The 23,134-nt window shown below is 49.1% G+C and overlaps 9 protein-coding genes across 9 annotated transcripts; 3 read left to right on the forward strand and 6 right to left on the reverse strand.

Annotated features, from left to right (window-relative positions):
* Positions 1-288: 288 nt before the first annotated feature.
* Positions 289-1,665, reverse strand: J7337_010167 (uncharacterized protein; the record flags this gene model as incomplete). Its single annotated transcript, XM_044827753.1, has 1 exon — positions 289-1,665. One exon carries the CDS (start codon positions 1,663-1,665, stop codon positions 289-291), a length of 1,377 nt encoding a protein of 458 aa, XP_044678347.1.
* A 3,265-nt stretch (positions 1,666-4,930) lies between these two features.
* J7337_010168 (uncharacterized protein) lies at positions 4,931-7,797 on the reverse strand (the record flags this gene model as incomplete). The annotated part of the gene is made up of 4 exons (XM_044827754.1): positions 4,931-6,354; positions 6,422-6,992; positions 7,041-7,426; positions 7,476-7,797. 4 exons carry the CDS (start codon positions 7,795-7,797, stop codon positions 4,931-4,933), a joined length of 2,703 nt encoding a protein of 900 aa, XP_044678348.1.
* Positions 7,798-7,980: 183 nt separating this feature from the next.
* Positions 7,981-8,431, reverse strand: J7337_010169 (uncharacterized protein; the record flags this gene model as incomplete). The annotated part of the gene is made up of 2 exons (XM_044827755.1): positions 7,981-8,261; positions 8,323-8,431. 2 exons carry the CDS (start codon positions 8,429-8,431, stop codon positions 7,981-7,983), a joined length of 390 nt encoding a protein of 129 aa, XP_044678349.1.
* A 3,231-nt stretch (positions 8,432-11,662) lies between these two features.
* Positions 11,663-12,619, forward strand: J7337_010170 (uncharacterized protein; the record flags this gene model as incomplete). The annotated part of the gene is made up of 1 exon (XM_044827756.1): positions 11,663-12,619. One exon carries the CDS (start codon positions 11,663-11,665, stop codon positions 12,617-12,619), a length of 957 nt encoding a protein of 318 aa, XP_044678350.1.
* A 789-nt stretch (positions 12,620-13,408) lies between these two features.
* J7337_010171 (uncharacterized protein) lies at positions 13,409-15,331 on the forward strand (the record flags this gene model as incomplete). Its single annotated transcript, XM_044827757.1, is given in 2 exon segments — positions 13,409-13,831; positions 13,847-15,331. 2 exon segments carry the CDS (start codon positions 13,409-13,411, stop codon positions 15,329-15,331), a joined length of 1,908 nt encoding a protein of 635 aa, XP_044678351.1.
* Positions 15,332-15,511: 180 nt separating this feature from the next.
* Positions 15,512-17,308, reverse strand: J7337_010172 (uncharacterized protein; the record flags this gene model as incomplete). The annotated part of the gene is made up of 1 exon (XM_044827758.1): positions 15,512-17,308. One exon carries the CDS (start codon positions 17,306-17,308, stop codon positions 15,512-15,514), a length of 1,797 nt encoding a protein of 598 aa, XP_044678352.1.
* An 814-nt stretch (positions 17,309-18,122) lies between these two features.
* Positions 18,123-19,259, forward strand: J7337_010173 (uncharacterized protein; the record flags this gene model as incomplete). Its single annotated transcript, XM_044827759.1, has 1 exon — positions 18,123-19,259. The coding sequence occupies one exon, from the start codon at positions 18,123-18,125 to the stop codon at positions 19,257-19,259; it is 1,137 nt and encodes a 378-aa protein (XP_044678353.1).
* Positions 19,260-19,528: 269 nt separating this feature from the next.
* On the reverse strand, positions 19,529-20,806 carry J7337_010174 (uncharacterized protein; the record flags this gene model as incomplete). Its single annotated transcript, XM_044827760.1, has 1 exon — positions 19,529-20,806. One exon carries the CDS (start codon positions 20,804-20,806, stop codon positions 19,529-19,531), a length of 1,278 nt encoding a protein of 425 aa, XP_044678354.1.
* A 1,241-nt stretch (positions 20,807-22,047) lies between these two features.
* Positions 22,048-23,006, reverse strand: J7337_010175 (uncharacterized protein; the record flags this gene model as incomplete). Its single annotated transcript, XM_044827761.1, has 4 exons — positions 22,048-22,208; positions 22,259-22,343; positions 22,401-22,816; positions 23,003-23,006. 4 exons carry the CDS (start codon positions 23,004-23,006, stop codon positions 22,048-22,050), a joined length of 666 nt encoding a protein of 221 aa, XP_044678355.1.
* Between the last annotated feature and the right edge of the window lie 128 nt (positions 23,007-23,134).

Below are 23,134 nucleotides of genomic sequence, written 5' to 3' on the forward strand. Positions count from 1 at the left end.
ATCATATATACCGGGTAACCTAACTAAATTAGCTCAATGTGCCCAACATGTACGATGGTTTTTGAAAGGTTCAGAAATTGATCTAGGCTAGGTTCTCTCTGCTGGAATAAGCTCACGGCCACAAATCTCAACTGCAAATAACACTTCTAGCCTACAACTTAGGCATTTGCAGTCACCGAGTCGCCATCCATTTCAATTATGTAGAAAATGACAAAAGTACATTAGTTTCTTGGCATACAGGTTATCTTTCACTGCCTCATTCCCGGTTATTCATCTGTGTCAAGTCGTCTAGGAAAAAACCGCCACCCATTCATCATTGACTGGGGAGAAGTTGTCAGTTTCCGGGGTCATAGTCAGCTTCCTACAGCCTTTCTTGAGAGAAACCTTGTTAAAGCGATCCTCGATCCACGACAGATAATATTGCTGTGAAGCAGGAAGAACAGCACCGTGACCAAGGCCAGGGTACAGCCTAAACTCAGCCGTCGTCGAGCTAGCGAACGCTTTGCAGGTTTCATTAAAAGCCTCCTCAGATGTGTCAGGATATACTAGGGTATCCTCGGCGCCTTGGATCACGAGCATTGGAGCCGCTAGTTTATGAGGCCCCGCACCATTATACACTTTCTCCCATTTGATGAAATCGGGGTGTTCAATCCAGCTGGTGTTCTTGTAAAGTTGGCTGATAGTCAGGTTGCTGTAAAGAGAGGCTGAAGTGTAGAAACATCCTTGGTCGGCGAGAGGCATCCGGGCAAGAAGAATATCTGAAGCATAGTCCTCAACTTTGAATGAGGGGTAGATCCTTGAAACTGTTTGTACTACGAGGGAAGAAAGAAAGTCTCCAGCAGGGCCGCCATTTGCTGCACGGCGGATCGTTTCACCAATAATCTTGCTTGGGACAAGGCCGGGAGAAAGGGCAACGGCGCCGAGAAGGCCGCCTACAGCCACAGGCTTTGCCTCTCGCTCGTTGGTGCGCCAAGAAGACATTCCGCCTTCGCTGTGGCCTACGACAACCCACTCCTTTGTGATCTTGCTGCCGAGAGCTTTGCGCACAGCCTGGACGCTCAAGCTGGCATCTGCTGCGTGGAGGATACCAGCCTCGTACTGAAAGCCTTGAGCCTCGCTTCCCTGGCCTGCATAGTCAGGGGCAATAACGACGTAGCCCGCAAGTGCTAGGGCAAACGGAGCTGTCCACCCATAGAGTAGTGCGCGATGGTTCGATGGTGAACATTGTCGGGTTCCGCCCGCTGTCCCGTGCGTCCAAACGACGGTACGGAATGGCTTACTCCCCTGGGGATTGGTGTATGGAATAAGCACGATACCCGTCGCTGGAAGGGGTTTCCCTTCAATATCCTCAGACATGTAGTAGAAACGGGTCAATGATATGCCCGCGGGGACAGTCCATCGCCGATAAGCCTGCTCAGCTGGGATCTTTTCCCATTTCAATATGTCTCCAGTCGAATACTTTGACACATTCTTGGGGGTTGAATAGAAGGGGTCAGTGGTGATGTCTTGGTTAACCCAACGCTCCTCTTCCATAGCTAGCACCTGTCGGTAGGCGATTTGGCAAGTGGCATCGCATCGATTTGGTTCATTGGCATAGGTGGGAGGGTTTTGAGGCGCTGCAAGAGCGCTTGCAATTAAGACAATGGGAAGGAGTTTGGACAACATGGTGCAGAGGAATGCTCAATGATCAGTGGGAGCCGGAGGGACAAGGAAACATTGGATGTACCTTCAGGATCCAAGATTCCCCGCGCAAGATTATTCCAGGGAATTGTTAAATTTATATATGCTGCCAACACTACAAATATCCCTCAGCGGCGGTTGTATGACAGCAGTGGAATGAGGTTCGATTGTGGCGCTTGTAGTGTTTAATTAGACGTTAAGCCACATCATTCCTAGAAGCCTAGAACTACCACGTGAGAGAAGGACAGTGACTCCAAGTTGTTAGTGTATAACTTGACATGAAGTATAATGCATTTGAGTTTTACTCGTTGGAGATATCGCTAAACTCGTGACTATACAGATGTTTAGATTCTTACTAGAGGAGAGTAGCTCAGCCGCAAAGCATATATAACATTGAGGCATTTTCTACTAGTATCTGGGCTGTTCCGGATCGGGGCTCATTATTTACAAGTCTGGAACTAGGCAAATGGCGTATAAGCCGCTACCTCGCTTGGAATGTTAGTAAACTCAATTCACAAAGCGTTCTCAAATGCTCTCACAACAAAGGAAACAGACCAATGCATTTAATCTGAGCTCAAGCGCGGTTCAAGCAAAAGAGCTGTTCTGCAGTTAATGGTCTGAATAACGCTAGCATCGAGAGACTGTCGCTGCGCGGAAATGTCATTGATAAGCTAAGCAAGATAGTATCTTGCTTGGAGATGATGGCAAACCTTGGTACATGAAAAAGATGAACTAGTCGCATGCCATTGGTCAGTCATCGTGGTATCGATGTCTAAGTTGTGGGCTAGAAGTGTTATTTGCAGTTGAGACTTGTGGCTGAGAGCTTATTCTGGCAGAGAGAACCTAGAACTAGTCGCATACAAAGTGGCTAAAAAAGCCATATTCTCGTAACGAAACATTTCGGCCTCTGCTACAGTTCAACGGCAGCGGATGGGAAAGGGCGGCTAGGAGCAAATTATGGCCCACGAGTCATATAAAACCACGCAGCTGACATAACCTCAGAACTGTAGCTCGGCCGTGCCCGCATCAAGTGGATTTCTTCAAGACTTGGATGTTCTGTTCTTGAATTCTTCTGTGGCACAGGATATTATATATTTCTTGCGTCTAGATTTTCCTCAGGGTCAGCCTGCAATTTGTACAGGATCCTCTGAGTGTTTTAATACATTTCAGCTCTCGGCGACAAGCCATACGATTTCCTGCGTTAGTATTCCACTGTACGGTGAAATGGCTGACTTTATATCAATAGAGTTTTCTTTACTATCAATCTTCTTTTCTATAACAGCCGTTATAATATGCCATCTCTCAAGCGATAAATAGTAAGTTGACGTCAGGTGGTTTTCTGTCGTCGTGCTTACCTAACGAAGTTACACTGTTTTAATTCCTGGTGATAGGTAATGGCCTGTTGGATTACTTCCTTCTCTAACTAGAGGTGTTGCGAACCGATTAATTTTCAATATTCTATTTATTTATAAAGGCCTAATAAAACTGTTATAACTTTCTAAACATATCTTAGAAGCTAAAGTCCATTGCTTAGTAGCCTTCTGAATATTAATAGCCTGTCTAGTATAGCCAGTCTTGATTATATACTTTTCCAGGGCAGTCTGGATATAGTCCTGTAGCTTCAAGACGCCATTATACCTCTTTTCAATTGCTAATGGGAGACTAATAAGTGGGCAAAGGACTCCCATTAGCAGCATGGCTGTTTCGTAATTGGAAAGATATAAGAGAACCGGGAAACTACCATTAGATAACTCTTCCGGAGCTCGTGGGATAATTCTCAACCAGTTTCGGACAGGGAACATGATGGAGAAGATGTCATTTTGTAGTCTCTTACGAGATCCTAGGAAAGAGCGAGTGTTGAAAAGAAAATTCGATATGTCCTTTACAGCGACCTTGAGATCATTATCAAGGTCGCATGCTGATAGCTGATCGAAAGACTCAGCGACGGTGTTGAGAAGTCTATAGTCGTGTTCCGGCTGGGGACCTATATTCCGCGGATCTCGAGGCAGAGAGAGCAGGTGTATATGCGGTTCCAGAGTATCAAAGTGCTCTAAAAGGAAGCTGTCACTGCATTTTGGCCATAACTATAGCTGTGATTTAGATCCCCATATAGTACTAGGAAACTGTCAAGAGGAGACTTACGGCAAAAACACCATTTAAAAGATACTTATATTCGTGCCTGAAGAGTTATTAGCAATTCCTTCCAACGTCGTTAAATCTAGCAAACCGATTACCTAGTATTGCTGTACCAGGCCATGAGGATTGTTGATGCAAGTAGGGCCTCTGAAGACCCTTTATGCTCTTGGTGTGGGGAGGCAAGTACAGCATTGAGCTGCGTGGCCATCTCTCGTATGGCCTTTGTTCTATATCGGCACTCAACTTCGTGTTCTGTAGTGGATTTGTAGAGAGTTTTCAGGTGACCTGCGGCGATACTACACAGACAGGACCGAAGGTGGTCGTACTGACCAGCCATTGACATAAATCTTTGAGAAGCTCAGTACCGACTCGTATAGTGGTGGAGGCTTCCTAATTACCTGTTCCATTGAGTCGCACCTGTGATTATGTCGAGATCTATTATATTGTCAAGATCACTTCGGACATAACAGAGATGCTGAAGAAGTCGTTTCTCCTCAGTAGCTACGTCGGTAGGCCACCCATACTGAGATATGATTGAGAGAGAATTGCTAGACATGGGACTGGGGGCAGTTTCGTCCTGATGGAGAGATGTAGATGCAGTACCGAGATTGGTTCCCTCTGGGTAACAGCAAGGATAGAGTTGCCTGCTCTTGGCAATCTGCCTTAGACAATATGAACTAGGTAGACTGTATTAATGCAAATTGTCAAGTGCGACGACTTAAAATAACACATACCACTGAGGTTTAAGTTCATCGCATTTAACCTTACGCTTTTTACAAGCAATGCATCCGCTGCGGACTTTTCGGTGTGTTTGCTTCATGCTTTGGGAAGTATCTGGCTGGCTTTTCAGCTTGCGATCACCAGGTTCATCTCAACTATTTATTTATCCAGACCTGCAATCAGCATTGACGAGTCAGACTGTGCACTAATACGTCACCGTGGCAGCTTTGCTGGCTCCCGATTGGGCAAAAAGCCGGACACGCCGAACTCTCCGGAAGTAGTAAGCCGCTTAAGGGAGACGTTGCAAGACGTTGGAGGCAAAACTCATATGGAAGATGGAAGTAAATAAGACCAAAGGCAACGATTCATATTGTCCTACAGAGGAAGTCAGAGCTTAAGCAAAAACATCGGCCCAGTATCTCTCCCCTTTCATGCTGTCAAGCCAATTGGACGCCGATTCCTGATCGCAATCTGCCGCTTCAGCCCTTATCTTGGCCAACACCTTTTGAATGCTGCTTCCCACGACTCCAGCCCCGCAAACGTAGAATTGAGCGCCTTCTCGGAATGACGTTACGATGTCTTGCCTGTCAAACCACATCCTGTCTTGCACGAACTTGCAATTCTCTGACTTTTCCGGGGCAAATGTGTATGCACGATACACCTTGACTACCCCGTCACGCTCCCACTCATCGAACTGCTCACGATAAAGATCGTCCTCGTCAGGACCGTTACAGCCGTAGAACAGCTGAGCCGTACCAACCGCCAGGCCCTGGCTCTTCTTGACGGCGCGCTCCGCTACAAATCCGTAGAAGGGGGCGAGACCTGTGCCTGCGCATGCCATGACGATTGGCGTCTTGCTCTCGGCTGGGAGGTGAAACCCGGAGCGGCTCGGACGAACACCAACTTGGATATGATCTCCTGGTTGGAGGCGCTCAAGGTAAGTGCTCGCAACACCCAGATAGCGATGTCCCTGAGAGTTGCCTTTGGCAGGGGCGTCGATGACGCTGTATGTCAAGGAGCACTCGGACGGTGACGCTGAGGCTACGGGTGAGGAGGAGATGCTGTATTGGCGTAAATGGAGGGCTGGTAGAGCGGCCAAGTACTGCCCGAAGGAATATGTCGCAGATGGATAATCCTCCAGGAGGTCCAGTAAAGTGGTGTTTAGCTTGGAGAGATTACCCTGCTTGACACGCTCCTTCAGCTCATCCGACTTGGTCTTGTCCGGAATTGTCTCGGCCAGCTGCAGTGCCTGACGCTCCGTGACTGGTTGACCGAGCTCTAGCATCCCAGCCAGTAGATTCTGTACGGACAACGGCTTGCCTGTTGGTAGGCTCGTCGATTTGGAACCATCGATGCAAACAGTTGCATCCCAAGGGAGATGGAACCTCCTCATAACCCGGTGGACAACGTGGGGATGGTTCAGCGGCAGGACTGCCAAGTAGTCACCAGCCCGGTACGTCGATCCAGAAGGTAGAACGATACCAATGTGACGCTTTCTAGGCGCACCAGGCTTGGTCAGCAACCGCGTCTCGGAAACCTGCGCGGTCATGACATCTTGTCGAAGGAGACTTGGTCTCAGCCCAAGACTAATATCCAGTTTCAACTCACGGGCTCCGCCCGATGCAGTGTTGCTTGACTTGCCAGAATGTTTCTGCAGAGCTGGCCATAATTCACTTTCCTGCCATTCTTCGATAGTCTCGAGGCAATTGGTTTTGGCTACATCAATAGCTGCCCGAGAGACGAGGCGCGTGGCACCCGCCTTTTCAAGCTGTTCGTCAATGAGACTTGGGATTCTCTGGTATGTGTTATGCCACTCCTCTGCAGACATTCAGTTAGGTAAAAGGGGGGGGGAAAGGTAGCTTATGGAGAGAGGAAGTCGGCTTACCATTACCAACACCAAAAACAGCGTACGGAACCTTGCTGAGCTCTCCCGACGAAAGCGATGCTAGCCACTCCACAAAATGAGCTGCATTGTCTGGCGGCTGACCTTCGTAGCTTCCGGTAATTACCACTACCGGCACATTGGGCTTGAGCGACGAGATTGCGTTGTCTAAGGAGTCAACTTTGGGGGCATAGCCATTTTTTTCTGCAGAACTAGCGACAGACTGCGCAAGAGCTTCGCACGTCCCTGTGTTGGATCCGAAAAAGATGGAAATGGGCTCCGAATTGCCTTCTTGTTTGGCAGCATGGGCTTTGGATGGTGTTTTAGAAGAGGCCGCGTTGCCAGAGCCACTACCATGGCCTAATTCAGCACCTTCGAGAAATGAAGGGTTCCTGAGTTTGGCTCGAATCTTGAACCCCTGGGGCTTGATGGTTAAAGCTGTCCGAATTTGAAGTTGGTATGACGGATTGTCCTTGGTTATGTGGAATGTCTGAAGAATGGTAGCAGTCGCAAGGATTGCCTCCTGTATAGCAAAGGGTCTGCCAATGCAGGCTCGAACGCCATGACCAAACGGCTACGGACATGTCAGCTTGTGATACTCAATTTCAAGTTGATGTATTACCTTCCATGTATTCGCAGGTAGTTTGTTGAACTTGTCTGGCAACATACGAGAGGGGTCAAAGTCTTCTGCGTCAGGGCCATACACGTCGGGATCACGATGGAGTCTTGCCAGCAGAATAGTGACGCACTCCTTGTCCTTGATCGTGTACTCATTATTCAATACCTGGTCACCTTTCGCCCGGAGAGTGAACCCGGGTGCCGTGGGGTAGAGTCGTAGCGTTTCCTTCAGGCAGGCATCGATATAAGGCAACTTGGCGAGATGTGCAACCGTGATGGGTTGGGAGCCAAGAACCCTGTCGACCTCCTCCACCGCTCGCCTGAGAGCTGAGGGTGTTTCGAGCAACAGGTAAAAGAGAAAAGATAAAAGACCAGACGTGGTCTCGTGGCCTGTTAATCTGTCAGAAGGATGCTGTGACTCGGGGATCGCTTAATGTACCCGCGATTAGAAATGTTATCATGTTTCGTATGATTGCGTCGTCATCTAGTCCCTCGCCCGTCTTGGGATCTCTACCGTTGATCATTGCATTGAGGAGGTCCTTCTTGTCTACGAGATTCTGTCGACGTGCTTCAAGAAGCTCCCTCGAGATGTTCTCCAGCTCGGCAATATCGGATTCGTATCTCGCGTTACTGGCTTTCATTACTGCAGAGGCAAAGGCCGGGCGTCGAGAACGGGCAAAAGACTCGACAAGCATGTTGTTCATGGCGCCCACAAAGGGATGGTTATCATCATGGTAGAACGAGTTGAACCGTTCTCCCATGGCACATCTTGTGAGAGTTGGTCAGTATCACTGTTGGCGCGGTGGAATGACCAACATACAGGGCAATTGAATCGAGTGTCAGCTTTGTGAAATCTGTTGAGACGTCGATGGGTGTACGTGGCCCAAATCTAGCCCATCTTGTAACCATCTGAGACACGATGTCCTGCATCTCTAGAGAGTCCATTAGAAAAGGACTCCAGAACTAAATGTTATACCACACGCACCACCAAACATGTTCTGGATAGAAAGAGGCCCAAAAGCTGGCATGAGGGTTCGATGTGCAACCTCCCAGTTGTGCTCTCCTGGGTACGCCGTGAACAGGCCATCCTTAGTAGCATTACGGACTTGTTCCAGAGGACCTATAACAGCTTTCTCGAATCTCGCCTCATCAAACAGGTCTTTTGCGAGGGCGTAGTTAGCAACAAAGATCCTTTCAGCTGGAAGATAGAGTCTGAAGATCGGTCCTGCAGCAGAATTATTAGCACCGGCATCACGTACAAGGAAAAAGAGGGTAATTTAACATACCATATGATTCAGAAATTTGTGCAAGACTTTCCTGAGGGTGGTCTGGGTTCACATCGAGCACATTGCCGATGAAAGGGTAACCTTTGGGGGTTGGGATTTGCTTAGACATATCGGGATGGGATTTATTGAGGAAAGATATAAGATTTAGCAGCGCAATGGATTATATGAAAAATGCAGGTACTGGATAAAACCCAAGTGTCACTGAGGTCAGGTTTTATATCTTTGTATCTAATCAATACCTAGGGTACGAGTTCAAATATGCCATATGACATCAGGTCTACCATCGCTATGTTGAATCGTATGTACTGACATCCACTAACCCTTCTGAACCATCTTTCGGAGAAATCGAGATGCAACCTACCTACGCCCTGCTGTTCTTTGTGGCTCATCCGATTGTGCCAAGGTTCCGGTATAGGTGAAGTTGGCCTAGCAGATCTCCATTCAGCTTTGAGGTGATGTAATCAACCCCACCAAGAAAGCACGCGTAGCTGAGGAGCTGATAGTATTATCCTGATTAAAGCCGTTGATAGCTTAGCCGTCTTCGTTCCTGCAGGCTTTATCCCAAATCCAGCAGGGAGCAACATTGAACCCTTTCCCCAGCCGGTTACTTCGTAAGTAGGGCTCTCGTGGCAATTGCTGATCATAAAAGGCGGGGGGCCTGGGGACTATCAGAAGGTTTTTCGTTTACGCATATCTCGAGCTTAATTGCGCGCTAGTGTAGGCCAAGCGGATGACTGACACAGATTCAACTATTCAGGGTCCGGAATTGGGTGAGGATACACCTCGCTTATTAGCCCAAATTCCGGTCATTTGATCAGGATGACGAGCAAGTCTCCGCCATTGAGCTTAACCCCATAGGAGGCAGTCAACCATAGCTGAATAGCAGCCACTTCATCTCCCTGGCTGATGGTGTTATACACCATCCAACCAACCAACGGCTTTGCATAACCAATATGGGAATCCCTCCATTAAACCACACAAGTGTCCCTTTCGTCATGCCACTTTTCGTGTCCATGGTAAGGTACGTCAGTTGGGGCAGCGAAACTGAGGACTCGAGTCCGTGCCACCGCCGGAAGTCCCGGGCCAAGCATCCATTGATCAGCAAAGATCTTAGACAGGTTTTTGCGTTTATGTAGATTCCCCGCAGTGGCTTGATAGCACCTTGACGTCTTGCATCCACCTGAACAGGATAAATGGAAACAAAATAGCAACAGACTCACCAGTGCCAGACGCCAAACACTCGACTTGACTTGGCTCACTCTTACTTTTAGGAAACTTTTTTTTTCTGGTCGCTCACATCTTAAACGCCATGTCATCCCAAAACCTCTCGGGATAGCACTTCGCCGACGTGGAATACCTTCTGTTGGTGACCTGAGTGCCACCGACTTCTCAAGTAATTTTCCAGTGTCACTCCCGGTTTCCCTCGGACACATCTATAGCATGCCAATTTTCACGGCCAAGAGCTTCCCATCATTCCCAGATTCTTGAAGTCCCAAGCCGTGTTTAGTGGATAGTCAAGTGGACAATAGCAAGAACCCGGCTAATGCTGGCTCAGGCAGCAGTGTTTCAAGCCAGCCATGATAGGCCTTACCGGAAAAGACGATTCTGAACTTAGCGGTGTTGAACAGGAGGCATCTCCATCGACGTTGATAAGGCGGGTCTCGACCCAATACTCGAGACGTCTTCGCGCGATGAATCACACGACATGATAAAAGCAGATATGCTCAAGTACTCTTCCGCAGAGCTGGAGCTGAAAAGCATGGAGCACGGTTTCTGCGGTCAAGCCTGTTATTCTCCTACTCAGTGGCGGACAACCTCCCTGGAGAAGAGTCTGGAGCCTGTTGTCAATTACTGGCGAACCAACTCTGGTTCAACCCTTCGCCTCCACCTACCTAAGATTCTCAAGAGGATGCAGGATAGGTATATATTTGCGCACGTGACTTCAGACCTGCATGTTGAAGAACTGCTCTACATCCTGAGTAACCCCTGGGCAAAGCACTCGGACATTCCGAACAGGGGTTACATGGTTGAGTTTGAGACGGCCTGGGGCAAGAGCCATAACATTTTGTCGCCTATTATTCAGCGCAAGAACGAAAGTGTAAGCCCAAGATGGACTCACGGACCTGTCCCGTAGGAGCAGCGAGAATGCCGCCTGGGCATAGGCGCATCTCGAGTAAGGTACCAAGTTAATTCGTAAAGAAACCTGGGGTTTATTTGCATTACACAGTCTGGCTTGAGCTTGAATGCAATCGGTTAGTTGTTCAATATTTTATCACTTCCGTAAGACCTGGAGTTTAATAATAGCCTACCAACGTTGTAGTGGAAGGCTTGGCAGAATTGTCGATCCCAAGAAGATGCATGATGACATGTAAGAAATTAGCCTCGCGCAGCGCACAGCCAATGAAGAGCGCTACATTCCGAACATGCCAATCGGCTAATTGAGTATCTAATCCTTTGATAAGACATCATAAATACCACGCAGTCCTCACATTTGCAAGACTCTCATATTCATTCGAAGTCAGACGTAGATAAAGTAGGACCAGAACGTAAAATGAAGCACGTCAGTGTTGCCATCATAGGCGCCGGTAAGTATTCGCGCGACATATCCTACCGATCTCTAACGTGGCAAGGTCCAACGGGCATTTCTATGCTCAAGCAGCTTCTACAAGATGGCTTCAGCGTGACTTTGTTTGAGAGACGTAGTTCTGTCGGAGGCTTATGGGCATACGACGCAAACAATGGGTGGACTACTGCATTAGCATCAACGAGTGCGAATATCAGCAAGTATACCTGTGGATTTACCGACTTTCCAATACCAGACAGTAAGTTGGCTATGGCTCTGCTGACGTGATGATGCTGACGGGAAGCAGAGTATCCTGTCTATCTGAGTGCAGCGAACTTTCAAGAGTTTATGCAGACTTATGCTGAGCACTTTAAACTCACAGAGCATATTTCGTTTAATAGCAGTGTTCAAGTCGTCAACCGCAACAGCGATGATAGTGGGTGGATAGTGCAGGTTGAGAAACTCGGGACGAGCGAAACAGAGGCTCGCTCATTTGATAAGGTCGTTTTCTGTCATGGTTACCAGACTAAAAGAGTGATGCCGACGTTTCCGGGGCAGGATGAATTCGAGGGAGAGATTATACACTCGCAGCAATATCGAAGGTGTGTAATACTCTGATGCGCAACTATTTGGAGTATACTGACCAGCAATTCCAGCCCAGAAACGTTTCAGGACAAAACAGTGGTGATCCTCGGTCTATCTACGACAACAGGCGAGATCACGCCGCAAGTCATCAACACAGCGAAAAAGGTCTACGTCTCCCATAGAAGCGGCCAAATGATGGTCAAGCGCATGCGCAAAGGACGACCAACAGACTTACTAGTCTCATGGAGACGTCGTCAAATCACTCAATGGATGGCAAAGAACATACCTGATTTTTACAGGTACTTAGCCGGCTGGGGAGCCAGACTTCTCTCGTCTCAGTTCTCGGATGTGAAACTTGACCCAGAATGGCGGATTCAGTCATTCCGCAACCCGACGTTGCGATTACCGGGTCTTATTCAAGATATTGTTCCTCACTTGCAGGATGGCAGCTTGACGAGTTTGCATGGGATTAAACGCTTCTTGGGTGGACGATCAATCGAGTTTGATGACGGGACTGTAGTGGATGGCGTTGACTGCGTTATCTTGACTACAGGATACTGCGCCGACTTTTCTGTCGCTCCTTTCATTGAGAAGAGTATGCCAAAGTCGCCCTCTTATCATGGTCCTACCATTCAACGGCTATACATGAACGTGTTTCCACCAAAGTACGCAGACAGCTGCGCCGTGCTTTGCTACTCAGCATATGGCAAAAACAACGGTTTCTCATTCAGCGACGTCATGAATATGGCTATTTCGAACATTTGGCGCGGCGTGAGCAAATTACCGTCATACGAAGAAATGGAGAAATGGGTTGATGACCATCAAAACTGGATCGCTGCAAACTGGGCGCGCGAGCCGCATCTCGACGTGAGCATGGTCAAACAATATGAGTTCCAACCCTGGATGCACGAGCAAGCCGGAACGGGTATGGAGAACCTTGGCTGGGGATGGGCAGGATGGAAATTCTGGTGGAAGGATAGAGAAATGTACAACCTCATGAATCACGGTGTAGAGACAGCACACATGTTTCGGTACTTTGAGACGGGCAAGAGAAAAACGTGGGAGGGCGCGAGGGATGAGATTATTCGTCAGAATAGGATTGTTGAGGAGAGCTTTTCTGGGAAGAGTAAGAAGCTGAGGCAGGAATAGGTTGCAGCCAAGTCAGGAGACGTTTTCTAGAACGACAACTCGTGCATATTGAGCCCGGCATTAGAATCGGATGTAGGTGGCTATATTTGGTTTTCACTGGAATTATGACCGCATTTTCATTTATGAACCCTGCACATAACGGCTTTGCTTAAGCCCGGCGAACGGACCAGTTTCCTATCCTGCACAGCATAACTCTTCACCAAAATTATTATAGTCAGGAGAAAACGGTGGAATCGAATCCTAGCCGCTGATCGCCCCTGCAGCGGGGGTTTTGATGGTTCTGGTTGGTGCCATGTAACGGCGTGCGGCTCAACGCCCCGGTTGTGTCGATGATGCCGCGGGAGTGGACCCCGGGCCAAGCTCTATCTTCGGGGATGGGGCGGAAAGGCAGCTAGTGTGAGCCGAAGTGTTCGTCGGGGTGGTATTGCACTGCCTGCTATGCGATGTGTGAGCCAAGCCTGTAGATTCTGCACTCGATTTTGGGTCTGGTAGCTAATCAGTATTGGTTGTGGATGTATAATGGGAGTTGGTGGTGCAGTTGACCCCTGACTTGTTCTGGAGTGAATGCCGAGGTCGTTGCATCGACGAGACCTCCCCTGGTTTAAATCGGGTTACTGACGATTCTACTCCGTTTTGATGGATAGATAAATAGCATGGTGTAGCCGACTTACGTTGATCCTCACCATCCATTCATTACAGTCATTCCTTCATTCTCCCTCACTGACCTATCGGCCACAGGGACGTCATTCTTTTATAACACTCTTTTGATTGGATCTCACTTGATACATCATGAGACACGCCTTTTTCGCCGGCCTTTTGGCCGCTCCCGCCTCCGTGTGCGCCGTCGCCCTCACAGGCTACGAGTACATCGTCGTCGGCTCCGGCGCCGGAGGAGGTCCTCTGGCTGCTCGCCTTGCATTGGCTGGTCACAAGACCCTCCTTATCGAGGCTGGTGACGACTATGCCTCGCTCAACTACACTGTTCCTGCATACTCTGCCAACGCGTCTGAGGATCCTGAGATCTCGTGGAACTTCTTTGTTCGTCACTATGCTGATGATGAGCGACAAGCGCGTGATTACAAGACTACGTATGATACTCCTAACGGAGAGTACACTGGTCTTAACCCCCCCAAGGGCGCTAAGATGAAGGGTACTCTGTATCCCCGCACTCAAGCTCTTGGTGGTTGCACAGCTCATAACGCTTTGATCGCTGTGTATCCTCACCAGTCTGACTTTGAGTACATTGCCTCTCTGACCGGTGACGATTCCTGGTCAGCGGATAACATGCGCAAGTACTTTGTCAAGGCTGAGGACAACAACTACCGTCCTGCTGGCGAGGCTGGCCACGGTTATGATGGCTGGCTCAGCACTGAGACTGCTCCTCTTAGCATTCCCCTCAACGACGAGCAGCTCTTCAGCATTCTTGGTGGAGGTGCCGTTGCTCTGACTGAGATGAGTGGCAAGAACATCACCCTGGATGGTCTGCTCGCCGACGATGCCAACGCCGATACTCTGGCTCGTGACCAGGAAGCTGGCTTCTACCAGATCCCTCTGTCAACCAAGGATGCTAGCCGTATTGGACCCCGTGAGTTCATCCTCTCTGTCCGCGATGCCAAGTACCCCAACGGTACAAAGAAGTATCCTCTCGATGTCCGAACCAACTGCTACGTCACCAAGGTCACTTTCGATGACTCCAAGCCCCCTCGTGCCAATGGTGTTGAGTTCCTCGACGGCAAGCATCTCTACAAGGCTAGTCCTCTTGCCACCGGTGCTGCCGGCACTCCCGGTAACGCTACTGCTTCTCGTGAGGTTGTTGTTGCCGGCGGTGTTTACAACACTCCTCAGATCCTCAAGCTTAGCGGTATCGGACCTGCTGATGAGCTGAAGAAGTTTGACATCCCCGTCATCTCCGACCTTCCCGGTGTCGGTACCAACCTGCAGGACCACTACGAGATTTCTGTCCAGGGAACTATCGAGAACAACTTCACTTCCTTCGACGGCTGTACTTTCGGTCTCTACACTGATGAGGACCCCTGTGTCGACCGCTGGAAAGCTCCCGTTAATGGCGATCACGGCATCTACTCCTCTTCCGGTCTTGCTGCCTCTATGTTCTACAAGAGCTCCACTGCTGAGAAGGACAACTTTGACATTTTCGCTTTCGGTGGTCCCGTCAACTTCAGAGGATATTTCCCTCAGTATGCTGTCAACGCTACCATTGAGCACAACTGGTTCTCCTGGGCTATCCTCAAGGCTCACCCCCGCAACAACGCCGGTGAAGTCCTCCTCCAGTCGGCTGATCCTCTTGACATGCCTGCCATCACCTTCAACTACTTCGACACTGGCAACGGCGACTACTCTGCTGATCTCCAGGCCCTGTATGAGGCCGTCGAGCTTACCCGCAGCGCATTCGCCAACCAGGCTGTCAACGTCACCGAGGTTCTTCCCGGTACTGGTGTTACTTCTCAGAAGGACATTGAGTCTTATGTCAAGGATGTTGCCTGGGGACACCACGCTTCGTCGACTTGCCCCATTGGCGCTGACGATGACAAGATGGCGGTTCTGGACTCCAAGTTCCGAGTTCGTGGTGTCGCTGGTCTTCGTGTTGTTGATGCATCAGTTTATCCTCGTATCCCTGGTACCTTTACTGCTGTGTCGACTTACATGGTTGCTGAGAAGGCTGCTGATATCATGCTGGCTGAGCTTGAGGAATAGATGTTTATGAGATGAGTGGTTGTAATGTGTTAATGTTGAGCTGATCTTAGACGAAGACTAATACCAAGTAATGTTTGAGATATAAACCTTTCTCATTGATTGATCAATATGTGATGTTCATCTATGGTGAATCTAGCTATTTTCTCTGAGTATTCAAGGACAGTCACCTGCTTATTCCATCTATGCAAAGCCGAGGTTCAAAGTGTACTTCAGTGGCGTCTTGCCTGTGACGTACACGTGGCTCCCTTGCAAAGTGAGATTGCCCCCATGCCAACTATACTGCTCACCCGCATCGGAGGCGATTAATCCCTTTCCGTTCCCTGGCCCAAACGTGATCTTGTCATCGCCCATGCTGTACTCTCCCTTTCCTTCAATCAGATGGTAAATGGTTGTGTTATCGCTATCAAGAATCTCCTTCACTCCCTTAAACTTGCCCCCCTCTCTGAAGGTCAGTTCAAAAGTCAACTCAACATTGTCCTCGCCGGAAACTTCAAAATCGAGATCATAACCCTGCTTCGTCGGCTTAATCTCAACATCAGTCTTGAGACGTCGAACACTCGTCGGCCGATTCGTAAAGTCAAGCATAGCATAAAAACGGCCATCCACCGATTTAGACAGCGCATATGTACCGTTGTCGTCACGTTTATCAGCTGGAATAGGTAGGTAGTATGGGACTTCGATCTCGCTCCCCAACTTGATGACCCCATCCTTGGAGAGCTCAACGCCATTCGATCGGAAGTGACCCATGCTGAAGAAGCTGGCACTAAGACGCACGGCCTCGAGAACAGCCTTTCCGTTCCAGGCTCGGAACATGGTCGGATTCGTCGATAGGCCCGAGCCCATTCGGTTGTAGAACTCGGCCTTCTTTCCGTCCGTGGTATACCAATCTGACCCACCGAATGCCGAGACTGTGAGCTTTCCGCGTCTGGCTCGCACGAGACCTGCGGATTTGTAGTGTTTCTTGAAGTCGGAAAATGGCTGCTTTGGCTTGGGGAGTTCTGCGGCTAACTCAGGGCGTTCGATGAGGTTGCCGAGGAAATCGCCCAATTGAGGTCCAACGCGCTTCTCAATGAGACGAGCCATTGAAGCGAATCGGCCGTTCTCGTCTAGCAGCGCAAGTTCGCGGAATTGCGGGTAGAAATTGCCCATGTTGTCCCCTGGAGGTTGAGACTGGTCCTGTCGACGACTCTGGATTGTCTCCATCTCGCCGTTTGGCTCTGCGTGCTCAATGGAAAGCTCGAGGTTTTTGCGGACAAAGCTGACCAATTCTGTGTAATTAAGCTCGTGAGCTACCGTCAACAGAGAAGGGTTCGACACGGCCGAGTAGTAGTTAGGGCTACGCTCCGAGTAGATGCCATCAGCGTCGATGTCAATTCCCTCGGCAAGCCACTCATCGATTCTCTCAATCAGGCTGGGATCTTCGATGATGTTGGAGATGCGTGCCAAGGCGCTGCAAATCTTCCATCTATGGTTGGGAGTATGAATCCCGCCCTTTGCAAGACCAGGCGCAGCTTTTTTGAGAATACCACGCATGGCTTGGGCGAAAGGTTGAGAAGCCTCGTGATCGTCGCGTTCGAGGATGCGTACCATGATACCAAAGTCTTCGATCAAGAAGCCGGTATCAGGTGGGGAGTGTCGATTGCCGACGGTGTAAGTTCCGTCATCATGCTGAACCTCTACCAGGACTGACAGCATCTCCTCAATATGCGGCAATAGAGATTCATCGTGGTAGTAGGTCGAGTTTGGCCAGACAAATGGGGTGACGAGGCGACGAACCTCACGCGTCAATGACCTCGGTGAGCCAGTCAATGAGGCATTTTTACCATCGATGACGGTCTGTACCTGAGCATCGGCAGACTTGGTGAGAAGCTTCAGACTGGTCCAATCCTTGGATGGAGTAGAAGAGGCAGTGGCGGTGATGGCAAGCAATGCCACGCCTGCTGCCCTGAGGGCACTTGGTATACAGGGGAGATGCATTGGAACGCGACAAGACTGGAAATCCGTGCCTTGGCTACATGATGAGAGTCAGCGCATAGCTCGAGCTTAAATAAATGAATAAAGACTGCCAAGCCCGAGGTTCGGGGTCTGATATACCGATTACAGCAGCAATCGGGTTCATGAAGAGCTACCGAAGTCCACTTCCCCGCGGGGAAAACTTTCAGTACAGGTTAGACTCTGTGGGGGTGATGTTGGCTAGCACGATTAAGCTTAACCTTAGTGAATGAAGATGGACATTGGGAGATTGCTCGGACAAGTGTCCGAAATGATGCGGTTTGTATTTATAATTGCTTTGCCTACTCTGCGTCGCTTCATAGCAGTGATGAAATACTAGGGCGCTGGGCTCTGCGTTGATAGATTATAGCTTCCCAACAAACTCAATTGTTCATTTCGCTCGCGGTTGAGTTTGTGTTGTCGCTTCTTGACACTCACTGTAGTAATGACAGTATAACAGGGCTTATGCTTGATATAAAAGGTCATAAAGAATCACGGCTATTGAATATCCCTTCATTGCATCTACCGTTCATCACTCAATCAACTGATAGGCAAGATGAGAGTCATGATGGGGATACCTTCATCTTGTATTTACCCGGTAGCGTTATGTCAGTCTGCTAACTCTCGGAGCCGTCTCGGCCGAGCCGAGCTCCGTCGGCTTTTGATCAACGTGGACGGTTTCCGCAGATCATTTCATTTATAATCAATTGAATTTGACTCGAAGTCAACGAAACCCTTTTAAAAAGTTTGAAAAATTCTCTTAAACTTGAAAGATCATTCAGTTGACATGATTCCCACTATGCGTTCACTTAGCCGCACAGCGCCTGGGGTTTCACTGCATGGAAAATCATCAACACCCGCCCTGTTAGTCTTGGACGACTATCTTCGTATCTCAGCGAAACATTTCGAGCACTTGCAGCCTCCAAAACTGCAAGTTGAAGTTTTTGATACCTATATCCCTCAGCGAACTGTTGAAGAAAAACGCAGCTTGGTTGAGAAGCTCTACCCATACGACATCATCTCTACCATGCGTGAGCGAACTCCATTCCCTGGGGAGCTACTACGCCAACTTCCCAATTTGAAGTTACTCTTATGTACCGGTACTCAATTTGAGACCTTTGATCTAGAGACTGCTAAGGATCTGGGGATCACAGTTGCTTCAGCGCTAGGTCGCGGGCGGAGTGATGGAGCACAGCATAAGCAGGACATCCGTAAAGGAGGAAGTCATCCTGCAACGCACCATACATGGGCTATGATCCTTGCTCTAGCGAGAAATATTGCAGCAGATGATGCCTCCATCAAAGCTGGCGCATGGCAATCAGACATGGCTGTTGGTCTATCCGGAAAGACGTTGGGGGTTGTTGGTCTGGGAAGGTTGGGAGCAGCAGTGGCGAGAATCGGGTCTTTGGCTTTCGGCATGAAGATCAAGTGCTGGAGCAGCAGTTTGGACCAAGCAAGGGCTGATGAGATGGCTGTCAAGCTTGGTCTGCCTATTGTGGATGAAGATGGTGACAAGACCTTTGAAGCAGTGAGCAAGGCAGAACTCTTCGAAACTGCTGATATAGTCACTCTGCACTATGTTTTGAGTGAACGATCCCGCGGTATTGTTAGCGCTAAAGAACTTGCCGCGATGAAGAAGTCGGCGTTGCTGGTGAATACATCCCGTGGCGCGCTCATTGATGAGGCGGCACTGTTGGAGGCAGCGAATGAGGGCTCTATTCGCGGCGTTGCACTGGATGTCTTTGAGCCTGAGCCTCTGCCTGCGGATAGTCCATGGCGGTCTCAAGACTGGGGAAAGGGTAAGAAGAGTCGTGTTCTGGTGACACCGCATATGGGATATGTTGAGGAGGGTATCATGAACAACTGGTATGCTGAACAGGCTGAGAATGCTGAGAGATGGTTGGACGGAAAGGATGTTCTTCATCAATTGGTTTGAGGCAGTAATATCGTCTCTTCAGTATAAATGCAGATTGTATAACTAAACAAAAGAGAGAAAACATCTCGATATAGGTGACACATTGCGTGTAGTATATTAAAGAGAATCTAAACAACTCTCAAATCATATCTAAGATAAGTCATCAACGCCATCGTATGAAAGAAACCTGCTCTAATAATATCAATAAATACATTCTAAATCATCTTCATTCTCGCTCCTAATCATCTCATCAACCGCCGACAAGAGCACTGAGTGACCAACAAACTCACTCACTCCTCGGCAGACTTATTCGCCTCAGGCTCTTGCCCAACAATTGACTCGAGTTTCTCTCGGAACGAATCGTCATAATAGCTCATAACAGAGGACGTCCGCGCCGTGTCCATCGACGTGCGAGGCGACGGGGCATACGCGCTGCCGTCCGCCGAGAAGATGGACTCGCGCACCGACGCGGAGTACTGGCTGCTTGTGTTGCGCGCGGGGAGTTGGAGGCGCTTGGTGGTGGAGGACGTCACAGAGAGGTTCTTCTTCTCGAACATGGCGAGCTTGTCGGAAACGGAGCCAGCTCGTTTCTGAAGCGCGGTCAGGTCGTTGTTTGGTTTGGTGGTGTCTTTTTCTTCGAGCTTGCGCATCCAGGCGAGGCGGTCGGTTAGTGCGCCTGGGCGCTTGGAGGGTGCTCTGCTGAGGGGGGTTTGAGATTCTGAGGGTGAATCGGTGGGCTTGGGGGGAGGGCCGAGGCTGGTGGGTCTCTTGAGGGCCAATTGAGGGTTTCGTGGGATTTGAATGGCCTTGGATGGTGTAGTAGACGATGAGTCAATTGGGCTGGTGCTGAGTGGTCTTGGTGGTGGGGGCATAGCTAATCGTGCCTCACGCTCTGCAGTCCATCTTGGCGATTCTTTCACAGATGGAGTAGATGGAGTGGTGATGAGACTTTCATTCGGCACCAGGCGAATAGTGGCGGTGCGTAGTGCATTTGAATCGTGATCTTCGTGAGGAGCCTGGAACATAGTCTCCAGGTCTAGAGGTAATGACTTGCGATGGTTCTTGAGGTTCTTGACAGGCTGGTGAATTAAATGCCTAGCCTCGACCGGTCGCCCACGGTCCAAAATACTAGGCGTCGTCGAGCGATCCGGACTGCTGAGGGCTTCCAGTGCTGATGCCCGCGCTTGGTGCTGGTCTGCATCGCTGCTGTCGATAAACGTCAAGGGTCGAGAGACTTCAGTGCGATTAACCGGCTTCCTCGAAAAGTGATGACTAAGTCTCGTTGACGACGCATCGACAGGCTGCTGCTGCTTGTCGGCGTCCTTGGGCTGGAGGAGCCAACTACTCGGGAGACGAAGGCTCTCGAGGCCGTTTAACTGGACATCAAGGCGAAAGTCGGCGGACGCGGTGTTGGACTGCGCGGCGTGATCGGACCTGACGTCGGGCTTTGATTTGGCTTTATTGAGGCGGCGCAGCGGGATAAGGCTGGAGAGTTTATGGGCCAGCGGTCGCCACAGAGGTTTATCGTTGCTGTTGCTGTTGCTGCTGCTGGTCTTGTTGCCTGCCATTGTCCTGTCTTACGACTCTCTCTCTCTTATCTTTGTCCAAGAATCAAAAGGGTTGCATCAAGGGTACCGATTGCATCACACACTATTCTGGCTGCTGTAAAAAGCAGTCATAAGCTTTTGGTTTTGGCTGCTCTGTCTGTGTTTGTTTACAGGTGCATGTTTTGGTTTTTGGGGCGCAAAAGGGGCGAGGAATGCGTTGCATTGCTCGCTTGACGCTACCCCCTTCATTGTTTCAAATGACCCGGTGCCTAGTTCGGGCTTAGCCGATATTACTGCATGATTTCACTATGGGCTTGACTTGTTTGGGTCAAGTCTTTCTCCAGTAAAAGATGTGGGGTAGACTTGGCTGAGGTTGCATTCTAACGGTCCTCACTAACCTAGAGTAAACAATTGAGCAGTTAAAGAGATGTTCAATAGGAAATGGTAGACTATAAAGTGTATAGAGATGCAGTTGGAAACAAACTGAAGGAATTGCTGTTCTTTCATGTGCCGGAAGGTTGAAGTGAGATGATGTTGTTGTTGTTGTCTGTGCTTCGTAATATCTCGTTAAAACGTAAATGTCATCAAGCTTAATGCAATCCAATTCACATGACGAGATTCCTCGCGGGGCACGCACCACCAATTATTGATTCTACAACAAATCACAACCAGTAGCCGCAATTGCAATATCAGACTGCAATTTAATCCCGTGATCTCTCATGTGATTCAATGACGTCCCGAAATCCCCAGGGTCAAACTCATCTCACCAAAGGAATGCACACTAACGCTAGTTAATCGGCATGGCAACGTCGCTTCATTGATTTTATGACTTCGTTAATGACAACATTTAGAGAACTCGTACTCCGTACTAATGACGTTTTATGAGATTTTATCGCGACTCTTCATGTATCACAACAGCTTTGTCGAGGTCACCTGAGTGTCGTGCAAATCTGGTTTCAAATGCCAGACTTGTATGAAACGATGTCTGCTTGGCAGTGGCAGACAGCTGACGATGTTTTGAAACACCAATATGAGAGTTTAAGTAATTCTCGCGACTCAAGGACATAAAAGGATATTGATTGTATATAATAGCTTCATTCTCAAAGTGATCTAATTTGAGAGCTTTGCCTTGAATCAATTTTTTGATCGTTTCCTAAACCAGCTTTGATGTAAAGTACGGCTTTTATGATCTCAGAGAACTAAATTCCGAAAATAAGCGTTTGAATCAAATACCACTGAAGGGATGATATATAGCTACTAGGCTATGCCTCATGCGATTCTGGCTTACGGCCGTACACATAGCGTACCACAAAATAACCATGAATCTTGCGGTTGCGGAGAGCCTTTCTGATCTGCATTAGGAACACCTGGTACTCGTCCTTGGGCCACTGCAGCACATTATTCCACAACAGCAGAGTATATCCTTACCAATTTGTAAGCATAGGACTCAAACAAATGATAGACGTAGCATACCTTCAATGTCATTCTCCAATGTCAGCTTGACAAATCGGCCGACCTCAGCTAGCCTTGGGTCCTTGGGCCAATCCCCAATCGGGATCTGCAATCGCGCACGGAATCAGCCTTGTAAGAGCTCTCTGCTCAAACCAAAACTCACCTTGTAGTCCACCGTCTTGATGTCCACGAACCTCGCTTCTTCCATCCCCTTTGGTTGCAACTCATTCACAAAGAACGGTCTACCAATCGCCTTACCGCCCTCTTCATACAGCTTGTTGCACAACTTATACACCTCTTGTTCTTCAGCTGTGCCATCATCACTACGAAAATGAATATCGGCTTCAACAGACTCAACCCAGCCCCCCGGCGCACAAACACGGTAGGCTTGTTGGTACAAAGCAGTCCAGTCCTGAATAGCCCCGAAGAGATAACGCATGTGGACGAAATCAAAGGCGTTGTCTTTCCAGGTCCAGGTCTCGGTGGCGTCGTCGATCTCGAAACGCACATTTGGGGGGACCCATTTTGGCTGTGTTGGTGAGAGATCAGTTGCTGTTACTTCGGCTTGGGGGAACTGATCTGCGAAGTCTCTGTGGTTGTGTCAGCGTCACGTCGCGTAATAGAGCATTGGGTTGTCGTACATTGCCCAGATTCCTAGTCGGCTTGTTAGCTACGAACATGAATCAATCCTACACTAACTCACCACTTCCCGTACCAACGTCAAGCGCTTTCTAATCATGCATTAACGTCTATGATCCTTCATACCCATGACGATTCTCCACGTACCTGGACGTTGTCTCCGATGGGAGCCAGATATAACTGACCGTCGAGCAGGACCGTTAAATAATGATGGCTTGGCATTTAGTGAGCAGGCGGGCATGAAGGGTAGGGATGACG

This window comes from Fusarium musae, chromosome 7, assembly GCF_019915245.1.
Source record: "Fusarium musae strain F31 chromosome 7, whole genome shotgun sequence".
NCBI classification, from domain to species: domain Eukaryota; kingdom Fungi; phylum Ascomycota; class Sordariomycetes; order Hypocreales; family Nectriaceae; genus Fusarium; species Fusarium musae.